At 39.0% G+C, this 21,735-nt stretch overlaps 2 protein-coding genes across 2 annotated transcripts in view; one reads left to right on the forward strand and one right to left on the reverse strand.

Moving 5' to 3' along the window:
- The window catches only part of MRPS22 (mitochondrial ribosomal protein S22), a 19,285-nt gene extending 11,713 nt beyond the window's left edge, over positions 1 to 7,572 (forward strand). The window contains exons 6-8 of the mRNA XM_024769052.1: positions 482 to 627; positions 6,310 to 6,418; positions 7,444 to 7,572. Of these exons, the coding sequence (XP_024624820.1) occupies positions 482 to 627; positions 6,310 to 6,418; positions 7,444 to 7,539 (351 nt within the window). The 3' untranslated portion in view covers positions 7,540 to 7,572. The remainder of the gene's footprint in view (positions 1 to 481; positions 628 to 6,309; positions 6,419 to 7,443) is intronic.
- A 600-nt stretch (positions 7,573 to 8,172) lies between these two features.
- Positions 8,173 to 21,735, reverse strand: part of COPB2 (coat protein complex I subunit beta 2) — a 29,966-nt gene continuing 16,403 nt past the window's right edge. Inside the window, exons 11-22 of the mRNA XM_024769051.1 lie at positions 20,851 to 20,939; positions 20,654 to 20,760; positions 19,447 to 19,590; positions 18,675 to 18,805; positions 18,191 to 18,398; positions 12,279 to 12,389; positions 11,036 to 11,250; positions 9,551 to 9,643; positions 9,282 to 9,462; positions 9,026 to 9,094; positions 8,802 to 8,873; positions 8,173 to 8,549 (exon numbers count right to left, since the gene is read on the reverse strand). Of these exons, the coding sequence (XP_024624819.1) occupies positions 8,451 to 8,549; positions 8,802 to 8,873; positions 9,026 to 9,094; positions 9,282 to 9,462; positions 9,551 to 9,643; positions 11,036 to 11,250; positions 12,279 to 12,389; positions 18,191 to 18,398; positions 18,675 to 18,805; positions 19,447 to 19,590; positions 20,654 to 20,760; positions 20,851 to 20,939 (1,519 nt within the window). The 3' untranslated portion in view covers positions 8,173 to 8,450. The remainder of the gene's footprint in view (positions 8,550 to 8,801; positions 8,874 to 9,025; positions 9,095 to 9,281; positions 9,463 to 9,550; positions 9,644 to 11,035; positions 11,251 to 12,278; positions 12,390 to 18,190; positions 18,399 to 18,674; positions 18,806 to 19,446; positions 19,591 to 20,653; positions 20,761 to 20,850; positions 20,940 to 21,735) is intronic.

The following is a 21,735-nucleotide window of genomic DNA, read 5'->3' on the forward strand; positions in this document are numbered from 1 at the left end:
AAATAGTGCGTGGCTGGGCTTCCCTGGTGGCGCAGTGGTTGAGAGTCCGCCTGCGAATGCGGGGGACACACGGGTTCGTGCCCTGGTCCGGGAGGATCCCGCATGCCGCGGAGCGGCTGGGCCCGTGAGCCATGGCCGCTGAGCCTACGCACCTGGAGCCTCTGCTCCGCAAGGGAAGAGGCCGCAACAGTGAGAGACCCGCATACCGCAAAAAAAAAAAAAAAAATAGTGCGGGGCTGCTGAAGAGTAATTGATCTGGCTATAAATGTTTGGCAGACTTGTTCCAGGCCCTATATACTTTTACAGTAGAGGGCTGGTCTAAATCATACCTGCTGGTTAGTGATAGTGGAGGCCGGTATAAGTAGACCTCGTTTACTGATACTTTCTTAGGCAGCTCACATGCTAGTAGATGTATACCCAGTAATGCTGCTCACTTCTATTTATTTTCATATTTCTGAAAAGTTGCATTTTGTGTGGATAGATTCATCATCAGACCTACGAAGATATAGATAAATATGGAAAGTATGACCTTTTGCGTTCAACAAGACACTTCGGTGGAATGGCTTGGTATTTTGTAAATAAGAAAAAGATTGATGGTTTACTGATTGACCAGATTCAGAGAGATTTGTAAGTATGATCTTAGTAAGTAAAGAAATTCTTATTATCATTAAACTTGTATTTAATCTATGTTATTTTTCCAGTGATAACAATGTACTGTCCAGTGATAGATTTCACTTAACTCAGTTTGTTTAGGGATTTGTTTTTCCAGTATAATCCAGTTTTCTCAGTCTTTGCTTCTGTGTTGTGTAAACAGGGCTGGATTCTTTGAAAGAGTAAATGGCTTTGGATCTGTACTGTATACCCTAGATATTGACTTATTCCTGGCCTTACTGGTGCTCCTGGATACCAGTGAATTTTCCATATACTTAAAGGGGATTAAATAGGAAATGTAAAGAAGTAGACATAAGCTCTGATGGGTGCTTTTCAGTAAAAGTCATTTAATTTATGAAAATACTCTTGCTTTTGATCCTCCTTGTTTTTGCAAGATTTTTAAGGCATTAAAAAGGTTACAGGTTTTTTTCAAAGTTGCGTGAAACAAAGAATGTCTGTTGTATTTTAGCATTCAACTGGTGTGCACCCAGCCTTCTAGCTGAAATAATACTTTACAACTTGTGATGAACTGAGGAGAAGATTATTTTCGAGTATCTTTCCATTGGTTGAGTTAGAGAAAGGCCAAAATAACAAGGAAAAGAAACCAACACGGCTGTACTGTAGTAAGAAAGTCACCAGAGAGCTTAGTGATTATTGCCATCTTGAATGTAAGGAGTTTTGACTCAGACTATCCTCCGTGTAATCTGAACCGTTCACACAAAGGTAAGGCATTTGGAACTAGAAGGTTCCATATTGTCTGAGAATTACAGCCCATGTGGAAACAGTGTCATCTCTCATAGAAACATCATTCCTAATGGTAAGTGATTTCCAGGCTAGCCCTCTTCTCCAGCATATGTAGTGTAATCCAATTGAGAGGGCAGAAACATACCTTCATCCCACATAAGCAAGAGGCTGCTGGTGGTCATGAGGATGCTCAAAAATGACTTGCCTTTAGGTGCATTAGTAGTGACATCTCCTGTGAATGAATTTTCTTATAAAGCTTCTCAAATGTAAATATTCTGAAATTATTTTATTATACAAAGAATTTAACTTTTTTTAATTGTTTGTGGTACACGGGCCTCTCACTGCTGTGGCCTCTCCTGTTGCGGAGCACAGGCTCCGCGGCCATGGCTCACGGCCCCAGCCACTCCGCGGCATGTGGGATCTTCCCGGACCGGGGCACGAACCCGCATCCTCTGCATCGGCAGGCGGACTCTTAACCACTGCGCCACCAGGGAAGCCCGAATTTAACATTTTTTATAAGAAATTAGAGCAACACAGAAATGTACTTCTGGACTTCCCTGGTGGCACAGTGGTTAAGAATCCACCTGCCAATTCAGGGGACACGGGTTCTATCCCTGGTCCAGGAAGATCCCACATGCCGAGGAGCAACTAAGCCCGTGCATCACAAGCCTGCACTCGAGCCTGCGAGCCCCAACTACTGCGCCCACTTGCCTAGAGCCCGAGCTCTGCAACGAGAAGCCACCGCAGTAAGCCTGCGCACCGCTGTGAAGAGTAGCCCCTATTCACCGCAACTGGAGAAAGCCCATGCACAGCAATGGAGGCCCAACAGCCAAAAAGGAATAAATTAAAAAAAAAATGTATTTCTTTGAAAATTAAGGTTCTTTATCGAGGAGTACTAATAAGCGATATTATAGTAATACTCATCACACGTAAGCTTTACCTCTGAAGCAGTTCATTTGCATACTGGGAGGGAATTTTGAGTTCCCTGAATGTCCTGATCTGCTTAAGTAAAACTTCCTGTGGGAATGCTGAACAGGACAGTTTGCTGCAAATCCCAGGCTAAACAGTAGAGGGTGCGTGTCCTCAGTGAACGGGGCCCAGGCCAGAATTGAGATTCTGCACACTTATTTCAAACTGAAGTTCCACTGTTGGTTTTGAATTGAGATGCCTTTAAAATCTTTACATGTAAATTTATTTTTTTTTAATTTCAAATATGGGCTGGGTGTGAAGCTAAATTATTCTGTGAGACACAGGCATCGTACCGTAGCATGAACGTAAAGAAGCCCTAAGCATGACTAAGATATAGAAACCCATTTAAGCTCTTTATGGGTTCACATGGTTATGCTCTAAAGAGAACTGCTGTTATCTTTTGTTGTCACGTTTATTGGACTATTAGATTACAACAAACACAACAGATTTATACTGAACATTTAAAAAATATTTTTCCTCTGGAAAGTTTTACTTTCTCACTTCTGGCTTCTCAGTTCTACCAAGACATGGCCTTTAGGGTGGATGGGCCTTGGAATGAGCCCAGAGCATCTCTCAAAGGTTACCATGTCTTGAGAAATTCTTTACCCCACTCTAGAAGGGTTTTTATTTTTCCTTTAACATCTTTTTTTTTTTTTTTTTTTTTTTACTCAGTTCTACCAAGACATGGCCTTTAGGGTGGATGGGCCTTGGAATGAGCCCAGAGCATCTCTCAAAGGTCACCATGTCTTGAGAAATTCTTTACACCACTCTAGAAGGGTTTTTATTTTTCCTTTAACATCTTTATTGGAGTATAATTGCTTTACAATGTTGTGTTAGTTCCTGCTCTATAACAAAGTGAATCAGCTATATGGATACATATATCCCTATATCCCCTCCCTCTGGCATCACCCTCCCATCCTCCCTATCCCACCCCTCTAAGGTGGTCGCAAAGCACCGAGCTGATCTCCGTGCTATGCGGCTGCTTCCCACTAGCTATCTATTTCACATTTGGTAGTGTATATATGTCGATGCCACTCTCTCACTTCGTCCCAGCTTACCCTTCTCCCTCCCTGTGTCCTCAAGACCATTCTCCACGTGTGTGTCTTTATTCCTGTCCTGCCCCTAGGTTCTTCATAACCAATTTTTTTTTTTAGATTCCATATATATGTGTTAGCATACAGTATTTGTTTTTCTCTTTCTGACTTACTTCACTCTGTATGACTGACTCTAGGTCCATCCACCTCACTACAAATAACTCAATTTCGTTTCTTATTATGGCTGATATTCCATTGTATATATGTGCCACATCTTCTTTATCCATTCATCTGTCAGCGGACACTTAGGTTGCTTCCATGTCCTGGGTATTGTAAATAGAGCTGCAAAGAACATTGTGGTACATGTCTCTTTTTGAATGATGGTTTTCTCAGGGTATATGCCCAATAGTGGGATTGCTGGGTTGTATGGTAGTTATACTTTTAGTTTTTTAAGGCACCTCCATACTGTTCTCCATAGTGGCTGTATCAGTTTACCTTCCCACCAACAGTGCAAGAGGGTTCCCTTTTCTCCACACCCTCTCCAGCATTTATTGTTTGTAGATTTTTTGATGATGGCCATTCTGACCGGTGTGAGGTGATAGCTCATTGTAGCTTTAATTTGCATTTCTCTAATGATTAGCAATGTTGAGCATCTTTTCATGTGCTTTTTGGCCATATTTATTTCTTCTTTGGAGAAATGACTACTTAGGTCTTCTGCCCATTTCTGGCTTGGGTTGTTTGTTTTTTTGATATTGAGCTGCATGAGCTTCTTGTATATTTTGGAGGTTAATCCTCTGTCAGTTGCTTCATTAGCAAATATTTTCTCCCATTCTCAGAGTTGTTTTTTCATCTTGTTTATGGTCTCCTTTGCTGTGCAAAAGCTTTTAAGTTTAATTAGGTCCCATTCATTTATTTTTGTTTTAATTTCTATTTCTCTAGGAGGTGGGTCAAAAAAGATGTTGCTTTTATTTATGTCAGAGTGTTCTGCCTATGTTTTCCTCTAAAAGTTTTATAGTGTCTGGACTTATTTAGGTCTTTAATCCATTTTGAGTTTATTTTTGTATAGGTGTTAGGGAGTGTTCTAATTTCATTCTTTTACACGTAGCTGTCCAGTTTTCCCAGCACCACTTATTGAAGAGGCTGTCTTTTCTCCATTGTATTTTCTTGCCTCCTTTATCAAAGATAAGGTGACCATGTGTGCGTGGGTTTATCTCTGGGCTTTCTATCCTGTTCCATTGATCTATATTTCTATTTTTGTGCCAGTGCCATACTGTCTTGATTACTGTAGCTTTGTAGTATAAAGTCCGGGAGCCTGACTCCTCTAGCTCCATTTTTCTTTCTCAAGATTGCTTTGGCTATTTGGGGTCTTTTGTGTTTCCATACAAATTGTGAAACTTTTTGTTCTAGTTCTGTGAAAAATGCCAGTGGTAGTTTGATAGGGATTGCATTGAATCTGTAGATTGCTTTGGGTAGTAGAGTCATTTTCACAATGTTGATTCTTCCAATCCAAGAACATGGTATATCTCTCCATCTGTTTGTGTCTTTAATTTCTTTCATCAGTGTCTTACAGTTTTCTGCATACAGGTCTTTTGTCTCCTTAGGTAGGTTTCTATTTTATTCTTTCTGTTGCAGTGGTAAATGGGAGTGTTTCCTTAATTTCTCTTTCAGATTTTTCATCTTTAGCATATAGGAATGCAAGAGATTTCTGCATTTTGTATCCTGCTACTCTACCAAATTCCTTGATTAGCTCTAGAAGTTTTCTGGTAGCATCTTTAGAATTCTCTATGTATAGTATCATGTCATCTGCAAACAGTGACAGCTTTACTTCTTCTTTTCCAGTTGAGGATTTTTGCATCTATATTCATCAGTGATATTGGCCTGTAGTTTTCTTTCTTTGTGACATCTTTGTCTGGTTTTGGTATCAGGGTGATGGTGGCCTCTTAGAATGAGTTTGTGAGTGTTCCTCCCTCTGCTATATTTTGGAAGAGTTTGAGAAGGATAGGTGTTAGCTCTTCTCTAAATGTTTGATAGAATTTGCCTGTGAAGCCAAGAGAAGGGTTATTTTTATATATCCTCTCAGCTTTGAGGTGGCAAATGGTAGGAAGGTATTGACTATGTGAGAGCACAGAGATTATTTAGTTTGGGGAAGGCTAGGTAAGTTTTAAGGTTGAAAATTGTTTATAGGTTTCACAAAAGATAAGTACAGACTGTAAGAATTGAGCTTTTTTGTTACGGCTTCATCATAGATAGTTGTGTGACACTAGATAGGTTGCTGAGGTAGAACCTGACTTTCCTTTTGTTTGGTATGCATAATTGCACATTTGCTTCCCTAGGATGCTGGCTTTTAACTGATGGGTTCCTGTGAATACAGGAGGCCTGGGAGTCTTGCCTTGGACTCCTAAAATGCTTCATACAGAGGCATCTGTCTCAATGAAAATTTGTTAGCAGATGTCACTGCAATGGTGGCACTGAGCAATCCCCATGACCACCAGCCTCTGGCTTATGTAGGATGAAGTTGGATTATGTTATCTGCTGATGATGTGGGCTGGCTTGGAAATCATCTACCATTAGAATGCTGTCTCTACAAGAAATGATGTTCTGCTTCCAAAAAGGATACAGCCACATTTAGAATACATTCACTGTCATAAATTGGGCCCTGCCTGTATTGATTCCTGCCCTACCTATCTCAGAGTTCAAATGAAGCCTAAATTAGACAGTATTCCTTAAAGTGCCTTTGAAAATATGAAACTGAAGGCCATAAAAAAATTGTTCTGGCCCAAGGGAAGTTTGAAATGTAATTTAAAGTTTGGCACATTTTATAGGACTGTGAAGCAAAAGAAAAACAGTACAAACAAAAATTAAAAAAGAAGAAAACAATAAACCTTTTTAACAGTAAACCCTTTCCCTCTAGAGTCGATGATGCCACCAGCTTGGTCCAGCTCTATCACATCCTCCATCCAGATGGCCAGTCAGCTCAAGAGGCCAAAGAGCAGGCTGCTGAGGGATTACATTTAGTTAAGGTAAAGGGACTTTTTTCACATTAGCTACTGGGTGGTGACTGAGTTGGAAAGAATTTTTAAGTGGGTCATATTTAATGGTAACTAAACAGATTTGTGGCCTTGAACCAGAGTGATCAGAGCTACCATATTTCTTTAGCCTGGACAGTAGAAACAGAGCTGCTGCTGGAGTCCAAGAAGTTCACACAGTGGGGCAGTAGCCCCCTTGTTTTTTTCAGTACTGGCAACTAGGTGGTCAGGTCACCAGCAGGGCGTGGTGGAGGACTGCTGGGTAGTACACATCCCCAGCGCAGCTTCCTGTCCTCCAGTTCGGTCACATTCCTGTTCCAAGTGTTCAGAAGCTGGGAGGGTAGTGCTTGTATAATACCAAGCCTTAGTTGTGCTATCATTTTGGAATTGCATACCTCTCAAAACTATGGGCTAACATAGATGTCTCTGTAAATGTTGAGAGACGATTTTTTTCAGGAAGGGAAGGGGAGACCATTGTATAATTTTCATCTCTAGATTCTAATGCTCAGGATAGACATGTATTTGTGGATCTGGCTTCTATCCCAATATTACTTCATGCATACTTCAAAGCAGTTACAAAGCTTGCTAAGGATAAAAACAACCAGTGATGATGACATCATAGGTGGGGTAGAAAAAAAACCATTCTTTAAAGTGAAAAATCAGTTTGCTAACTCTTATCCTCCAGATTTCTCTTGAACCTAATGGTTTTTATTTTGATCCAGCAATGTCAGGTTTCTTAATTTTTTTCTGAAAGATGGCATCCATATTTGGATACCTCTGGTGTTAGCATCCATATTTGGATACCTCTCGTGTTTAGAATTAGTATTGCTTTAACTGTGATACTGTTTTCTGTCCATGTAGTATGCTTATTGTTTGGTAATCAGAAAAATACTGGAAATGTGGAAGGCTTTTTAAACTGGGACTTTCCTTTGCTACTACAGAAATGTTAGTGATGTCTCAAAACTAAAAACTATCAATAGTATATGCTCTATTATTTTCAAACTTTTTTTTTTAAACAGGTCTTTGCAGAAACAGAAGCACAGAAGGGAGCATATATAGAATTAACACTGCAAGCTTATCAAGATGCATTCATTAGCAATTCTGCAGCTTCCTAAAAATACTTTTTAAATAAATTTCGTTTTACTAAATACTGGCTAGTTTTCTCTGTTAATACTGAGTGGTTTAAAAATGTCAAAATTGGGAGTTCCCTCCCTATAAAATTACTTCTTTTGTTTTTTAAATTCCAAGTAGTGCCTCTATCAGAAATGCAAAGAAAAACTTGTCACCCTGCTCACCTTCCTAGGCTACAAGGGGATGACTGAGAAGTACATCTCAGTGCCTGGCGATGGAGTTTCTAATCATGTCAGATGAGGACAGTATAACAAGAAAGGAAGAAAGTACTATGCCTCTGTGTTACCAGATGGGCCAGTCGTTGGCAACTTAACTAGAGCCCAGCTTAATGAGGTCAGACGAGCTGGAGTCTCAGACCCTGATTCCAGAAACGGGTACCTACCAGACAAAGTCAGGGCAAGGCATAAGAAAGCTACATAGAGAGGAATAATGCCATGAGGTCAAGGAAAATGGTTTAGCATGGATATTCAGTTCTAAGAAAAATGTGATTGATGGTATTTGAAAATACTTATTCAAAGAAAAGAGAATGCGGGCTGATCCCTAGGTGAGGTGTAGTTTTGGCTCAGCCTTCTAAAACTAGAATCCTATTTTCATTATGCAGAAAGGAAACTTTGAAGTATCTTCATTAATTCAAAAGATTTTATGAGATATGGTCTTAATGACAGTATGAAGAAAATCAAAGCCCACAGCAGTCTTAGTTAACAAGGAAACATTGTGATTTAGATGCTGCACATAAACTCCTCCGAAGATGAGGGCACTGTGCTCCCAGTGGGCCACAGCATCTGCATATAAAAATCTAAGGAGTTTCTCAGAGTCCAAAGCACTGTGGTCAGGGTGATGATCAATACCTGTCCATAATAATGATCTGTTTAGTTGAGTAAATGGGAAACATTATTCAGTCGTCCAAAATATCTTCATCCAGGTTGATATCTGTTGTATCAATATCTTCTAATAATTCCAAATTATCCAAATCTACTTCCAGTTCAAGTAAACTCTGCAAAGAAAAGGAAGAGGGTGACTTATATAGTACTGTGTTAAAGCAAAGTTATTAAAGAATAGTTATCTGTGATTCATGAACCAAAGAGAACTAAAACAACAGTCAAAAGGGGGCATTTTCTCATTTCAGAACCCCTGCTCTGAAACTGATACATCACTTAAAACGCAGAGGCCTGCACATCCTGCAGACATTTGTGAGGAGGGAGGGTGAGGCTGGGGTCCAATAGGAAGTTGGGTGTGATGTCCGTACCTTTTCTTCTTTGTTGTCTGTGGGAGGGGCCACAATAACAGGAGTAGGAGAAGCAGGTTTCCCATCAAGTTCCTGAAAACCCAAGTAGAAACACACATAAAAACAAAGGAATCTGTTTAGGACTTTGAAATTTTTCCCGAAGGGAAGGCAGACGAGGATTAGGAAGTGGGAAATGGTACTTAAGATCACCAAATCTCAACCAGACTTCCTCATGTCTGACTGACCTGCTGAGATACAGATCTTGAGGGCTGAAAGCCTTTTGCCTCTTCCATAACATTTCTTTCTTCATTTGGCTATCAGAGAATAAAGCAATGATGAAATGAGATATTCTGAAAGCATAATTCATCTATAAACTTGGCCTAAATCCCAGATACTAGCTCCTAATCAAACCATAGTGTATGTGGTGCAGTTCAAAACCTTAAGTCGTGAATGCCTTTCCACCCCGTAGTCACACGGGATGAAGGCACCCCACGCACTCACCGTGACAAGTGGGTATTGTTTGGCCGGCCACAGGTCAGCATGTGTTTCCTTCACCCATTCTTCTACAACGAAGGCTTCTTTTAATCCAGGAAAAAGGTTTTCATATTCTGTTGGATCAGCAAGGGATTCTGCTGCTTTCTGATTGACTTTTGAGAGATTTTCTCTCCAGAGTTTCACCACCCTATTACAGATATCATAGAACCATTGGGAGACTGTTAGGGGCTCTGTTTTTATCTGAAACATTTCTTCCTAAAATGAAAAGTCTGTACCTTGAAACCTGACTGGGTAAGTAAGTCCGTGCCAGGAAGGCAGCTTCTGGCAGTCGTCCAGTTCTAATCAAGAGCTCCAGGCAAGCATCAAGCCTAAAGATTAAAAAGGAGAGGCACTGTTACCAAGAATAAACGCTATAATAATGGCACTTAACACATTAAAGAAATGTGGGTTTAGTGCTGGCAAGTCAGCACTCCCTCTCCAACTCTCACACATACACCTCTTTTCTGTCACTGAGCCACTAACTTGTCATCACCAGTGTGTTACATAACGGACTCCAGGAGTGTGAGAGATTTTTCAATCTCCTTAACTTCCCTAAGAAGAATCTAAAGGGGCTTTTTTAAACAAGGAAGCTTAGATGAGCACATTTAAGGGCTTCAGAATATGAAGAGCAGAAACTCGGTTTCACAAATACAGTTTTGAGGGCAGCATCTCTAACATGGACGGTGCTGGACAATCCAGTGGTGCCCAGTAGGAAAATATCCAGGTGTCCATTTTCTTTTTTTAATTTTAACTTTTTCCTGGGTAAGTCTGATAAAGTGGATAACATGCTTTAGAACTCAGAATTTTTTGGATTTTAAAAATACCTTTTGGATTTTACAAAGTACATATACCATACGTTACATAATACCCTCAGCATCAGTCACAAACATCAATATTCTGCTATAACACATGAATACTAAATGCAATAAAAACAAACCAAGTGGCATAAAAGCAACTAATAATAATACTTAAGCGTTTAGGCCAAGTTTTGCCACCAAATAAAATATTCTCAGAATGTTTTTGGGTTTTTGAGTTATTGATAAGAAATAGTGGACCTATTCTTACAGGTACATAAACTTATACATATGTTATAAAAAACACATTCAAAGTTTCTATGATTAAGTGCGAAGTTTAAAAAGTATGTAGGGCAAAGTTAATGAATACTTTTGTGTTTCATTTCATCATATGGTCAACTAATGATCTGATATGCACTAACTGCTAGACTTTTTAATACGTGACATTTTTATGCTTTATAGCTGAAATCAAATCTAAAAGTAACTGACATCCTCATCTGCCTTATTTTTGTTGTAAGCAGATCAGAATTATTCAACTTGGGTAAAATGAACTGCCACTCAGGTACCAAATGAAGCAAGCAGCCCAACAGCCTCCTGCCTTCATTAAATAAAATACCTTCGCCAGTAAGTGGCAGGGCTGTTGAGAAAGGGGTTTAACGTTTCTCCCGGTTGAGCCTCCCTGAGCAGCTCATTTTGCTCAAACATCAGCCCTAATGTTAGTGGTAAGAGCATCCTTTGCTGAAGAGCATCCTTTGCGTTCTTCCAAAGCAGCACTGTCCCCCTGCCTGCTCCCGTCAGCAGCACCACTTGGCCAGGCATCAGCGCTCTCTCCAGGGTTCCTTCTTCATGTTCCTCTCCAAAGACCACCCCTGAAGTCAGTGCTTTATTACTGTGCCCGCCTCTTTTAGACCCTGGGTTAATACTTACTTGCCCTGTAAAAAGTAGCTCATGAATGCCACATTATTCTTGCCGTCTCTCTCCGCACCCTCTGCTAGCTTGTTCACCATAGTAGCATTTCCAGAGGCAGTGGCCAAAAGCAACAGACCCCCATAATCCTGTGCATGGTGCAGGCACTCCTGGGCTAGGCCAAACTGGCATTTACTAATGGCAAGTTCAGCAAGTTGTTTCCACTTCTGTTCTGACTGTAAGAAAAGAGATTCCACATTAAAATATCTTTTAAATAAACATTTGAATTTCCAACATCAACATTATTCTGTTAGTCTGAACATTACTGTAATAACAATTTTATATTTTCTATAATTATAAAATACATATTTTATGTATACTGAGCTGTGCTTAAGTAGGTTCTATTGAATTAAGAACGGAATGACAAAATGTATAATGAGGAAACTGAAATTATTCACGTACATAAGATTAATTCAAACACAGATTTAATGCATGTGAATAATCACCAGCCCATGATGCTTTTATTTTGTAATTACACAGTGAAACTAAAACTAACGAGTTTCAAGGTAATCAGACTATTTTAAGGAACGATTTAATACCATTTTTTGAAAGCAGAAAAAACTTTTTATGTCCTTAAATATTTAATAATAAATATTATTTCTGTCATTTGGAGCTTCTCAGAAATCAAATAAAATGCTGCTCATTTGGATGATCTTAACATAGCTAAAATTTATTTAGTGCATCTGAAATGAATTTACCAGTAAATGCTAGACTTAAACCACAACTGGGAGCCCTCCGTATACAAAATATACAACGATCCATAAAAATGTCATCAAACTGTCTCAAAATGTCAGAACCCTTCTTTAAAACCAACATCTTCCTCACTAGTTTGGGATATTGGCAAATTACTGCTGTGTCTGCATCCTTTTAGAGTTCCAGACTCCTTTATCTGCTATCTTCTAGCTTTCCTTCTCTTCCAAAACAGATTTCATGTAAGATTAAAAAAACCACACTTTTTCTTAAATTAGAATGCTAAGAATATATTAGTAAGAATATAATAATATATATCTCCAATATAATCCATTTAATATATGCAAAGATGAACGTAATTCATTTTTTAAGAAGACCAAAGGAAGGCAACAACCTCACCAAAATGAGTCACTAATTTGCATTTCAGAAAACTTTAAAACACAACTTATAGTAAACATGTTAAGTACCTACTGACCCTTCCATCAGTTACAAAAAATCATAAATTAGTACATACCTCTGCTTCCACTGCTAATTGGTACGCAATTTTTAGTTCTCCAAGCTGAAGAGCAAGTTCAAAGCGATGCTCAGGGTCTGTGGATACTGTAAGAGCTTGCTGCTTGAAGCCCTAAACAGACAAAATGCGTGTTTATGTACAGAAAAACCTGTGCGTGTAGTCTACATACACAGTGCACACACATGGCAAACAATCCATTGCTCTCTCTAACTAAATAGGCTGCTGACATTGGAAGCCCCATTACTTAAACAAAGTAACAAATAAAAAATACTCTTCAATTAGAAGACAGAAAAATTAAGGGGTTGTTAAATTAACTGGGCAGACAAAATTCAGTCACACAACATCTACTGTTTTCTAAGCAGTGGGAGCTGACCAATGCTTGATAAACTCAAGTAAAACAACAACCAGTAAAATTTAGAAATGTAAAAGTAAACGAATGTCAAAAAGAAAAGGATTTTGGAAAGTTGACTGAACAAGAGCCACTTCAAAAAGAGAAAGACAGACACAGTGGTGTAAACCTAGCTGTCCGTAATCTCCTGAGCTGGGCCTTAGAGATCTAGTCCAGTGCCTCAGAGAAAAGGAAGTCGAATGTAAAACCTTCCAATTTTCTATCATCTGCAGGTCATTTAGCAAACATTTTGCTTTCAGGTCCTGATATTGATCTGGTGTCATTACCTATGCCTTTACTGTTGGTCTCATGTCCAGTTTACTCATGAGCAAGTATTCCAGAGCACAGAAGTCTAAAACTGCCTTCCCATGCTCCAGTCATCAGCAACAAGCTTTTAAACCAACTACTGTAATGACTATATTAGCCTCTCCCTCAAGACAAACAGGGCTGATGGGGTCTGCCCTATGGGCAAGTTCTTCAGCTCCAGGGATGTGGTATATGAGACAAAAAGCTCAAGCTGCAGAAGACTTCCTCAGACTGAGAGTGAATGCTCTGTTAGGGGTGGTCAGGATGGAGAAGCTGGACAGCTGTCTGAGTTCTGTCTGGGTAGATATTCAGTACTGCTGTATCACTGTGTTTAAAATAACTTCCCAGACTATACAAGCTGCCCCTCCCTCCATTCTCCCAGGAGTACAATGTAACAAGGCATTCTGAATAATCTGCATTACTCCCTTTCTTCCCTAGCACTGATGTAGACAATATAAAATCCAAGAGTGGAGGATGGAAGATCTATAGAACTAGTCAGATATAGGTGAGGGCAAAGCAGATGAAATGAGGTGGGCTATATATACACTTACTTTTGCTTTCCTGCAAATCCCCACTGAAATGACACTTAGGCGGTTCTTTTTTAAAAGCATAAACTCCCAAGGACACACAGAAAGGCAGCAGAGACATTAGTAACAATTTTGGAAGCTTGAAAGCTGGTGGAGGAGTACAAACATTCAAGTTAAAACACGAGAGAGGACTAATCCCTAAATCAGGAGTGAAGACAGCAGAGAAACAACCTGATTCACACCTCAGAATCCCCAGAGGTGTCTCGTGAAGGGTAGTGCTAAAACCAGCAAATAAACAAAACTGCCTGAAAGTCTATATAAGAAGCAGTTAGATACCCCAGGTCCCCACTCCTCTCCCTGCCCCGACCTCTCGACACACACAGAAGACAGGAATCTTGTTCTTTGGAGAGGGTAAACTAGAGGGTCTCCAGTCTGAGGGATCCCTGCACACCCAGAAGGGGTGCTCAGTGGCAAAAGGAAAACAGGAGATTATAAGAATAGATGTTGAGACTAAATATCTGAAATACTAAATACTGAGACACCAAGCCATACTCTGCTCAGCCCGCACAAGGATGGTGATTGGGGAGCTTCTCTGTAAACTAACCAGTCAAAGGGGTAAGACTTAAAAATACTAAAATGTCAACGAGGGCCATATGCCAGCCTGAACAGTGCCTGGTACAATACTAAGTGCTCATTAAATTCACTAAATGAATAAGTGAAGAGTCATTAAATTCATTAGATGAAGATACTGATACTGATTGAGGCTCCCCAATCAAAAGGCCCAGCCACATCACATATTTTTAGTCCAGCCAATAAATTCACCCATAAACTCAGATCTTTTGACCTGCTTCTTAGACCTCCACTCTTAAATGAGTGCCCAAAGATCATCAGATACCGGAGGAAAATCTTTAAAAGGAAAGACAGAGATCAAAATGAACCAATAACAGCAATCTGAAGAAAGCATACCACATAAGGGGAAAAGAAAACGCAACAAAACTATCATTCATACCCTTACAGAGGGTATGAAGACAAACTCTGGTCCATAAACAAGATTTTAAAAGTCCAAGAATAACAAAATGAGAAAACCAGTGCAAGAGGTCCAACATCTGAATAACAGTTGCACAGAGACAATATAGAAAACGAAGGAAATCAACAGAGAAATGATTCAAGAAAATCTCTCAAAAATGAAGGAATGACCTATACACTAATGATGAAAAATCTGAAAGTGAAATCAAGAAAACACTCCCATTTACCACTGCAACAAAAAGAATAAAATATCTAGGAATAAACCTACCTAAGGAGACAAAAGACCTGTATGCAGAAAATTATAAGACACTGATGAAAGAAATTAAGATGATACAAACAGATGGAGAGATATATCATGTTCTTGGATTGGAAGAATCAACATTGTGAAAATGACTCTACTACCGAAAGCAATCTACAGATTCAATGCAATCCCTATCAAACTACCACTGGCATTTTTCACAGAACTAGAACAAAAAATTTCACAAATTGTATGGAAACACAAAAGACCCCGAACAGCCAAAGCAATCTTGAGAACGAAAAACGGAGCTGGAGGAATCAGGCTCCCTGACTTCAGACTATACTACAAAGCTACAGTAATCAAGACAGTATGGTACTGGTACACAAACAGAAAGACAGATCAATGGAACAGGACAGACAGGCCAGAGGTAAACCCACGCACATATGGTCACCTTATCTTTGATAAAGGAGGCAGGAATGTACAGTGGAGAAAGGACAGCCTCTTCAATAAGTGGTGCTGGGAAAACTGGACAGGTACATGTAAAAGTATGAGATTAGATCACTCCCTAACACCATACACAAAAATAAGCTCAAAATGGATTAAAGACCTAAATGTAAGGCCAGAAACTATCAAACTCTTAGAGGAAAACATAGGCAGAACACTCTATGACATAAATCACAGCAAGATCCTTTCTGACCCACCTCCTAGAGTAATGGAAATAAAAACAAAAATAAACAAATGGGACCTAATGAAACTTCAAAGCTTTTGCACAGCAAAGGAAACCATAAACAAGACCAAAAGACAACCCTCAGAATGGGAGAAAATATTTGCAAATGAAGCAACTGACAAAGGATTAATCTCCAAAATTTACAAGCAGCTCATGCAGCTCAATAACAAAAAAACAAACAACCCCATCCAAAAATGGGCAGAAGACCTAAATAGACATTTCTCCAAAGAAGATATACAGAATGCCAACAAACACATGAAAGAATGCTCAACATCATTAATCATTAGAGAAATGCAAATCAAAACTACAATGAGATATCATCTCACACCAGTCAGAATGGCCATCATCAAAAAATCTAGAAACAATAAATGCTGGAGAGGGTGTGGAGAAAAGGGAACACTCTTGCACTGCTGGTGGGAATGTGAATTGGTTCAGCCACTATGGAGAACAGTATGGAGGTTCCTTAAAAAACTACAAATAGAACTACCATATGACCCAGCAATCCCACTACTGGGCATATACCCTGAGAAAACCAAAATTCAAAAAGAGTCATGTACCAAAATGTTCATTGCAGCTCTATTTACAATAGCCCGGAGATGGAAACAACCTAAGCGCCCATCATCGGATGAATGGATAAAGAAGATGTGGCACATATATACAATGGAGTATTACTCAGCCATAAAAAGAAATGAAATTGAGCTATTTGTAATGAGGTGGATAGACCTAGAGTCTGTCATACAGAGTGAAGTCAGTCAGAAAGAGAGACAAATACCGTACGCTAACACATATGTATGGAATTTAAGAAAAAAAAATGTCATGAAGAACCTAGGGGTAAGACAGGAATAAAGACACAGACCTACTAGAGAATGGACTTGAGGATATGGGGAGGGGGAAAGGTAAGGTGTGACAAAGTGAGAGAGAGGCATGGACATATATAAACTACCAAACGTAAGGTGGATAGCTAGTGGGAAGCAGCCGCACAGCACAGGGAGATCAGCTCGGTGCTTTGTGACCGCCTGGAGGGGTGGGATAGAGAGGGTGGGAGGGAGGGAGATGCAAGAGGGAAGAGATATGGGAACATATGTATATATATAACTGATTCATTTTGTTGTAAAGCAGAAACTAACACACCATTGTAAAGCAATTATTCTCCAATAAAGATGTTAAAAAAATAAAAAATAAAATAGTGCCAACTTCACAGGCACTGTATCAGAATTAAAAAAAAAAAAATGAAGGAATGAGTTTCCAATTAAGAGAGCTCATCTAATACCCAGCAGAATGAACAACTGACCCCTACACCAAGGCCCACCATCACGATAACATTACAGAACAACAGGGATAAGATCCAAAAAACTTCCGAAGAGAAATAAACAGATCAGGTACCAAGAATCAGGCATGTAAATGGCTTTAGACCTCAACAACTAGAAGCTAGAAGGCAGAAGGCAAAATAAGAGTTTCGCCTTCAAAATTCTGAGAGAAAATCATCTCCAACCTAGAATTCTATATCCAGTTAAATAGCCAAATATGTTTTAAGGTAGAACAATGGCACTTTCAGATAATCAAGGTCACAAAAAAATTTACTTGCTATTAATAAATAACCCTTTTCTCAGGAAACTACTGAAGGACATAGTCCATCAAAATGAGGGAGTAAACCAGGAAAGATAGGGAATATAGGAAACAACAGATCCAACTCAAGAGGGCCAAAGGGAAGCCTCAACACGATGGTGAGGGGATATCCATATCCATGATGAGGGCAGAAACAAGTTTTGCCTGAAGCAGACTGAACATACTGAAAGGAGATTTCAAGGAAATCTGGAGAACCATCAGAGTAGGGAGAATAAGCCTAAGCACATAGAAAAATAAGCAAAGTTTTAAAAAAAGAAACAATTATTAACTCCGGGGAAAACAAACAACTGCAAGAAGAGAAAGCTATTGCTATATCACATGGCTCAGCTATGAACAGTGTTTACACAGCCACAATAATATAAACAATGGATACCAATTTAATCAAAATTATGATGTAACTATATTGGGAGGATAAGGAATAGGAATGTGGCATGTATGTAGTAGAAGCAGGGGGAGTGAAAGGTAAATTCCTCATCTTGTATAGAGTGGAAAGTCCCAAGAAATGCCTAAAGCTGAGAAACAGCAATATAAGCATGTTAGACATGTGGAAATAAATGCCAACAGACTCAGCTAGAAGAATTACAAGTGATTACCGCTAGGGAGGAGAAATGAGAGAGGGAGGGCTGTTTTTTTCCTAAGCCTTGCAAAACGTACTTTGTGCACATATAACTTTGAATTTATACTAAAAAGTGCTACATTAAGGAATAGGCTTATCAGTAATGGTAAATTTTATGTATATTTTACAAAGAGAGAGAGACAGAGAGAGAGAGAGAAGCCAGCTAAGACAGAGAAAAATGCAGCATAGAAATGAAAATATTGATAGAACGGAAAAGAAGTCTACAAAAAGGGAAGACTAGTAATCACCTCCAACATTTAAAGAGGATGTGAAGGGCAATGAGAAAGGAGGAGGAGGAGTGTAACAAGTGACTTAAATTTACAAGAGAAATTCCACTGCCATAAGGAAATCAGTGGCAGTTAAGAAATAAAGTTCTTCAAATTTGTATTAACATTCTTTCAAATTGCTGGTTTTCAAAAACACACACAAAACAAACAAACAAACCCCCACCCCCTTACCTGCTTTTCCAAGAAGTGAGCAACTCTGGTCCTCTGCTCTTTGGGAATGGTCGGAAGGACCTTATCAGCCATGCTGAAGTCTCTCCGCATGACAGCTGTCTGGTATTCCAGCACTGAAACCAGCAGGGAGTAGCTAACGATGTTGAGTTCCTTATCCCCCAGATAAAGCCTGTTGTCTTTAGGAATATAGCCCAGGAGATACATCGTCCTGTAAGAGAAATGGAAACTAATTTAGAACTAAGCCCAAGTCAGTACATACACACACTCTCTCTCTCTTGCAGTCACTCACTCACTCTGCCTCTTGCTCAAAATCTTTCCATTTGATTGATGCAATTTTGGTTAGCAATTGCCATCTATTAAAACGATAACACTGAAAAATCAGGCCTATCATTGTTAAAAGCCAGCAATTGGTTTTGTTTATGTTTAAAAAGTATGCTTTTAAATTTAGGATGCTAAAGACAAAAGCAAAACGATACTCAGCTACCTGTCCAAGTGGGCAATGGTGACTATTTCTCCTCCGACATAATAATTTAATCTGTTCACAGAACTTGTGTAAATGAAGCAGTCGCCTACCCACAGCCCGGTTTTCACGATTTCCTGAATCTCACCAAGAACCTGCAGGAAAAAAATAAAGTCTATTATTATCTTATTCAGCAACAGGAATCCTGTCAATGACAAAAAACTGAATTAGGGGTGATATGTAAAATAAGAAATGCAAAGAAAGAATCCTATTTCAAGAAAGAAAATCTTTCCTTGGAATTTCTACTTTCTTCATTTAAGAACAGATTCCTGGATGAGTATCTGTACTGTAAAATCTCACTGTTGCGTCAAAGCTGTAATCTAAGAATGTGTTGATCTAAACTCCTAACATACATGAGACTGGCATAATAAGTATTTCAAAATGTCTTCCAAGACACCTCCACAATGGACGATTTATCTTTACATTTGAGAGCTCATTTCAAATAACTCTGGCTAAACTATCTTAAGACCAAAACACCTTCTAATTTCCTTACTGAAAGATAATCAAAGTTAGTCTAAAGGTTTCCTAAAATCAAAGCACAAATTTCTTTTGAACAAATGCTTTCAGACCCTGATCTCTGAGCCAAGATTTTAATTTTCACATTTTACCGTAACTCCTTAAACGCTTATTAGTCTCCCCAAACCTACTTTATAGTAAAATGTTACAATGAGTGAAGTTCTGCTATAAGAATATAAATCATTTAAAAACAAAGCTGAAGTTGTGCTGATGCAATTACTTCAAAGCCATCTTCAATGCCATCTTCAGTAACTCCCTCATGTGTTTCCTGTGCAGCCAAAACTTTTTCCGACAGATATTTAAGGATAAAAAATGACTCTTCAGTGGCAATACAGACTAGCTCTCCAGAGTCAGACCAGAAAATCTGCAACATGACAAACAAAAACACAGATAAATGATTTCGGATTTCTAAGTGGGTATGACAAACTGCATACACTTTGTTTCCTACAAGATTTATCTTCCTACATTAAGATACTAAGTATACACTTAACAATTCTGTCATGTATATACACACATATTTGGGAGGGTGGACAGGGCACTACTGTTCCATTCATAGAAATGGAAAGACCTAAGGGAGGCAGCAAGGAGCGCTGGCAGTGCCAGGTGCGCTGAGATTCAGAGGAGCACTAGCCTGTTCCCTATTGCTCTAGAATAGTGTTTCTCACTCTTTTTTTTTTCCCATTATGACCCCCACCCCAAACTTCTTTTAGGCATTTTTTTCCCAATCATCTTCCCCTGAAGTTTTAGTATCACAGATACTATATGTTTATACATATATTAATACATAAACATATACATAAGGTACACAAACACATAATGTGTATGAACATATGAGCATCTATGCTTTGTAGATAAAGAGAGTACTTTTTTTCTTCAGTTGGTTTCAGGAGCCAATTTCTTCCCCCTAGGGGACGACGTCCCCCTGCTGAAAATGCATGCTCTAGAAGACAGAACCAGGACCCAGGGGAGGTGGATTTGCCTCCACAGATAATTTCCTGACAGTTAAAGCTGTCAAAGAAGCAGGCAGATCTAAAGGTTGAAAACTTTGTCACTGGAGAACGGCTACCTAAATTTTAAACAGCCATTATCAGGTAAAGTATGAAAAGGCTTTCTGAACTGAGTGGGAGACTTGTAGGCCCTTCCAGGTCAAGAACTCCCTGGCTACTTATCTTCAAAGCATTAAAGCCATTTAAAATATGAACAGCACTTGGCATCTGTATAACTTTTTATACTTTTCAAAAAGCCCAACATCTACTGCCTCACTCAAATACCACGACTCTCCTTTTCTAAGCAATCCTGAGGTACATGGCACTGTGTCCAGCACAATGGAACAGGGACAGCAGGGTATAAGGATGTTTTTTGGCCTCAGGGACTCAGAGCTTGTCACAAAGATGTACACTCCAAAAACAGCAATGGAGGGAGCTCACGTGTTTGGGCTGAATTTCAATTCTGCGTATGAGTTCTGTATTGTCCCAGTCATAGAAAGCTAAGCCATTTACAGATCTGACTCCCAGTAAGAAGCCTCCATAGATACCTAAAAAGAACAAAAAAAATTTTAGATCTTTAGATGTTTTTGAGCCATTACAAAGCTTCTAAAATTGTATCATATATAAACAGCACTCACTTTCAGCTCCAAAATCTGGTTTAAATGATTTTTTTTCCTTAAAGTTCTTAAATATCTTTACAACACTGTTGCTCTCTCTTATTGCATATCTGGGGGGTGGGGAAAAAAAGGAAAGCAAACATAGCATATTATGTATATACTAAACAGCAATTCCACCAAATGTTACAAATATCTTCAAATACATATGTGAGTAGTGAATTATGCAAAAATATTAAATAGTTGAAAATTCAATATTATATTTTTTCCTGAGAGATCAGTGACCTGCTTACAGTTGGACAAATAATGAATGGGTTTCACAAGGTCTATTACACAAATTACTAGGGCTTACAAACTATTTTAGAAGCTGAAAAGATCCAAATGTTCCTCAACAGGTGAATAACTAAACCAACTGTGGTCTGTTCCTACAATGGAACACTACTCTGCAAAAAAGGGAACCAATTACCCAACCATGCAACGACATGGATGAATCTCAAAAACATGAATGCTGAGCAAAACAAGCCAGACTAAGAGTGCACACCACACAACTCCACTGACATGAAACCCTAAAGAAGACAAATCTAATCTACTGGGGAGTAGGGGCTGGGGTGCTGACTGCTAAGGGACACAAGGGGATTGTTTTTGAGATGACAGAAATGTTCTATATATCTTGATTGTGCTGGTGGTTACGGATTATATCCATTTGTCCAAATTCACTGAAATATACATTTAAAACAGTGCATTTTATTTGGTATAAATGATTCCTCAATAAAAGTAACTTAAAAAATAAAACTTTTATTATAAAGGGGCTCATTAGTCAGCCATGTTTGGCAACAACTTAATAAATCATATATACTCGGGCCTCTGCCTTGAAAAGGGGCTGTGGTTGGATATTTGGGAGTATATGAG

Source organism: Neophocaena asiaeorientalis, unplaced genomic scaffold, assembly GCF_003031525.2.
Source record: "Neophocaena asiaeorientalis asiaeorientalis breed wild unplaced genomic scaffold, Neophocaena_asiaeorientalis_V1.1 scaffold118, whole genome shotgun sequence".
Taxonomy (NCBI): domain Eukaryota; kingdom Metazoa; phylum Chordata; class Mammalia; order Artiodactyla; family Phocoenidae; genus Neophocaena; species Neophocaena asiaeorientalis.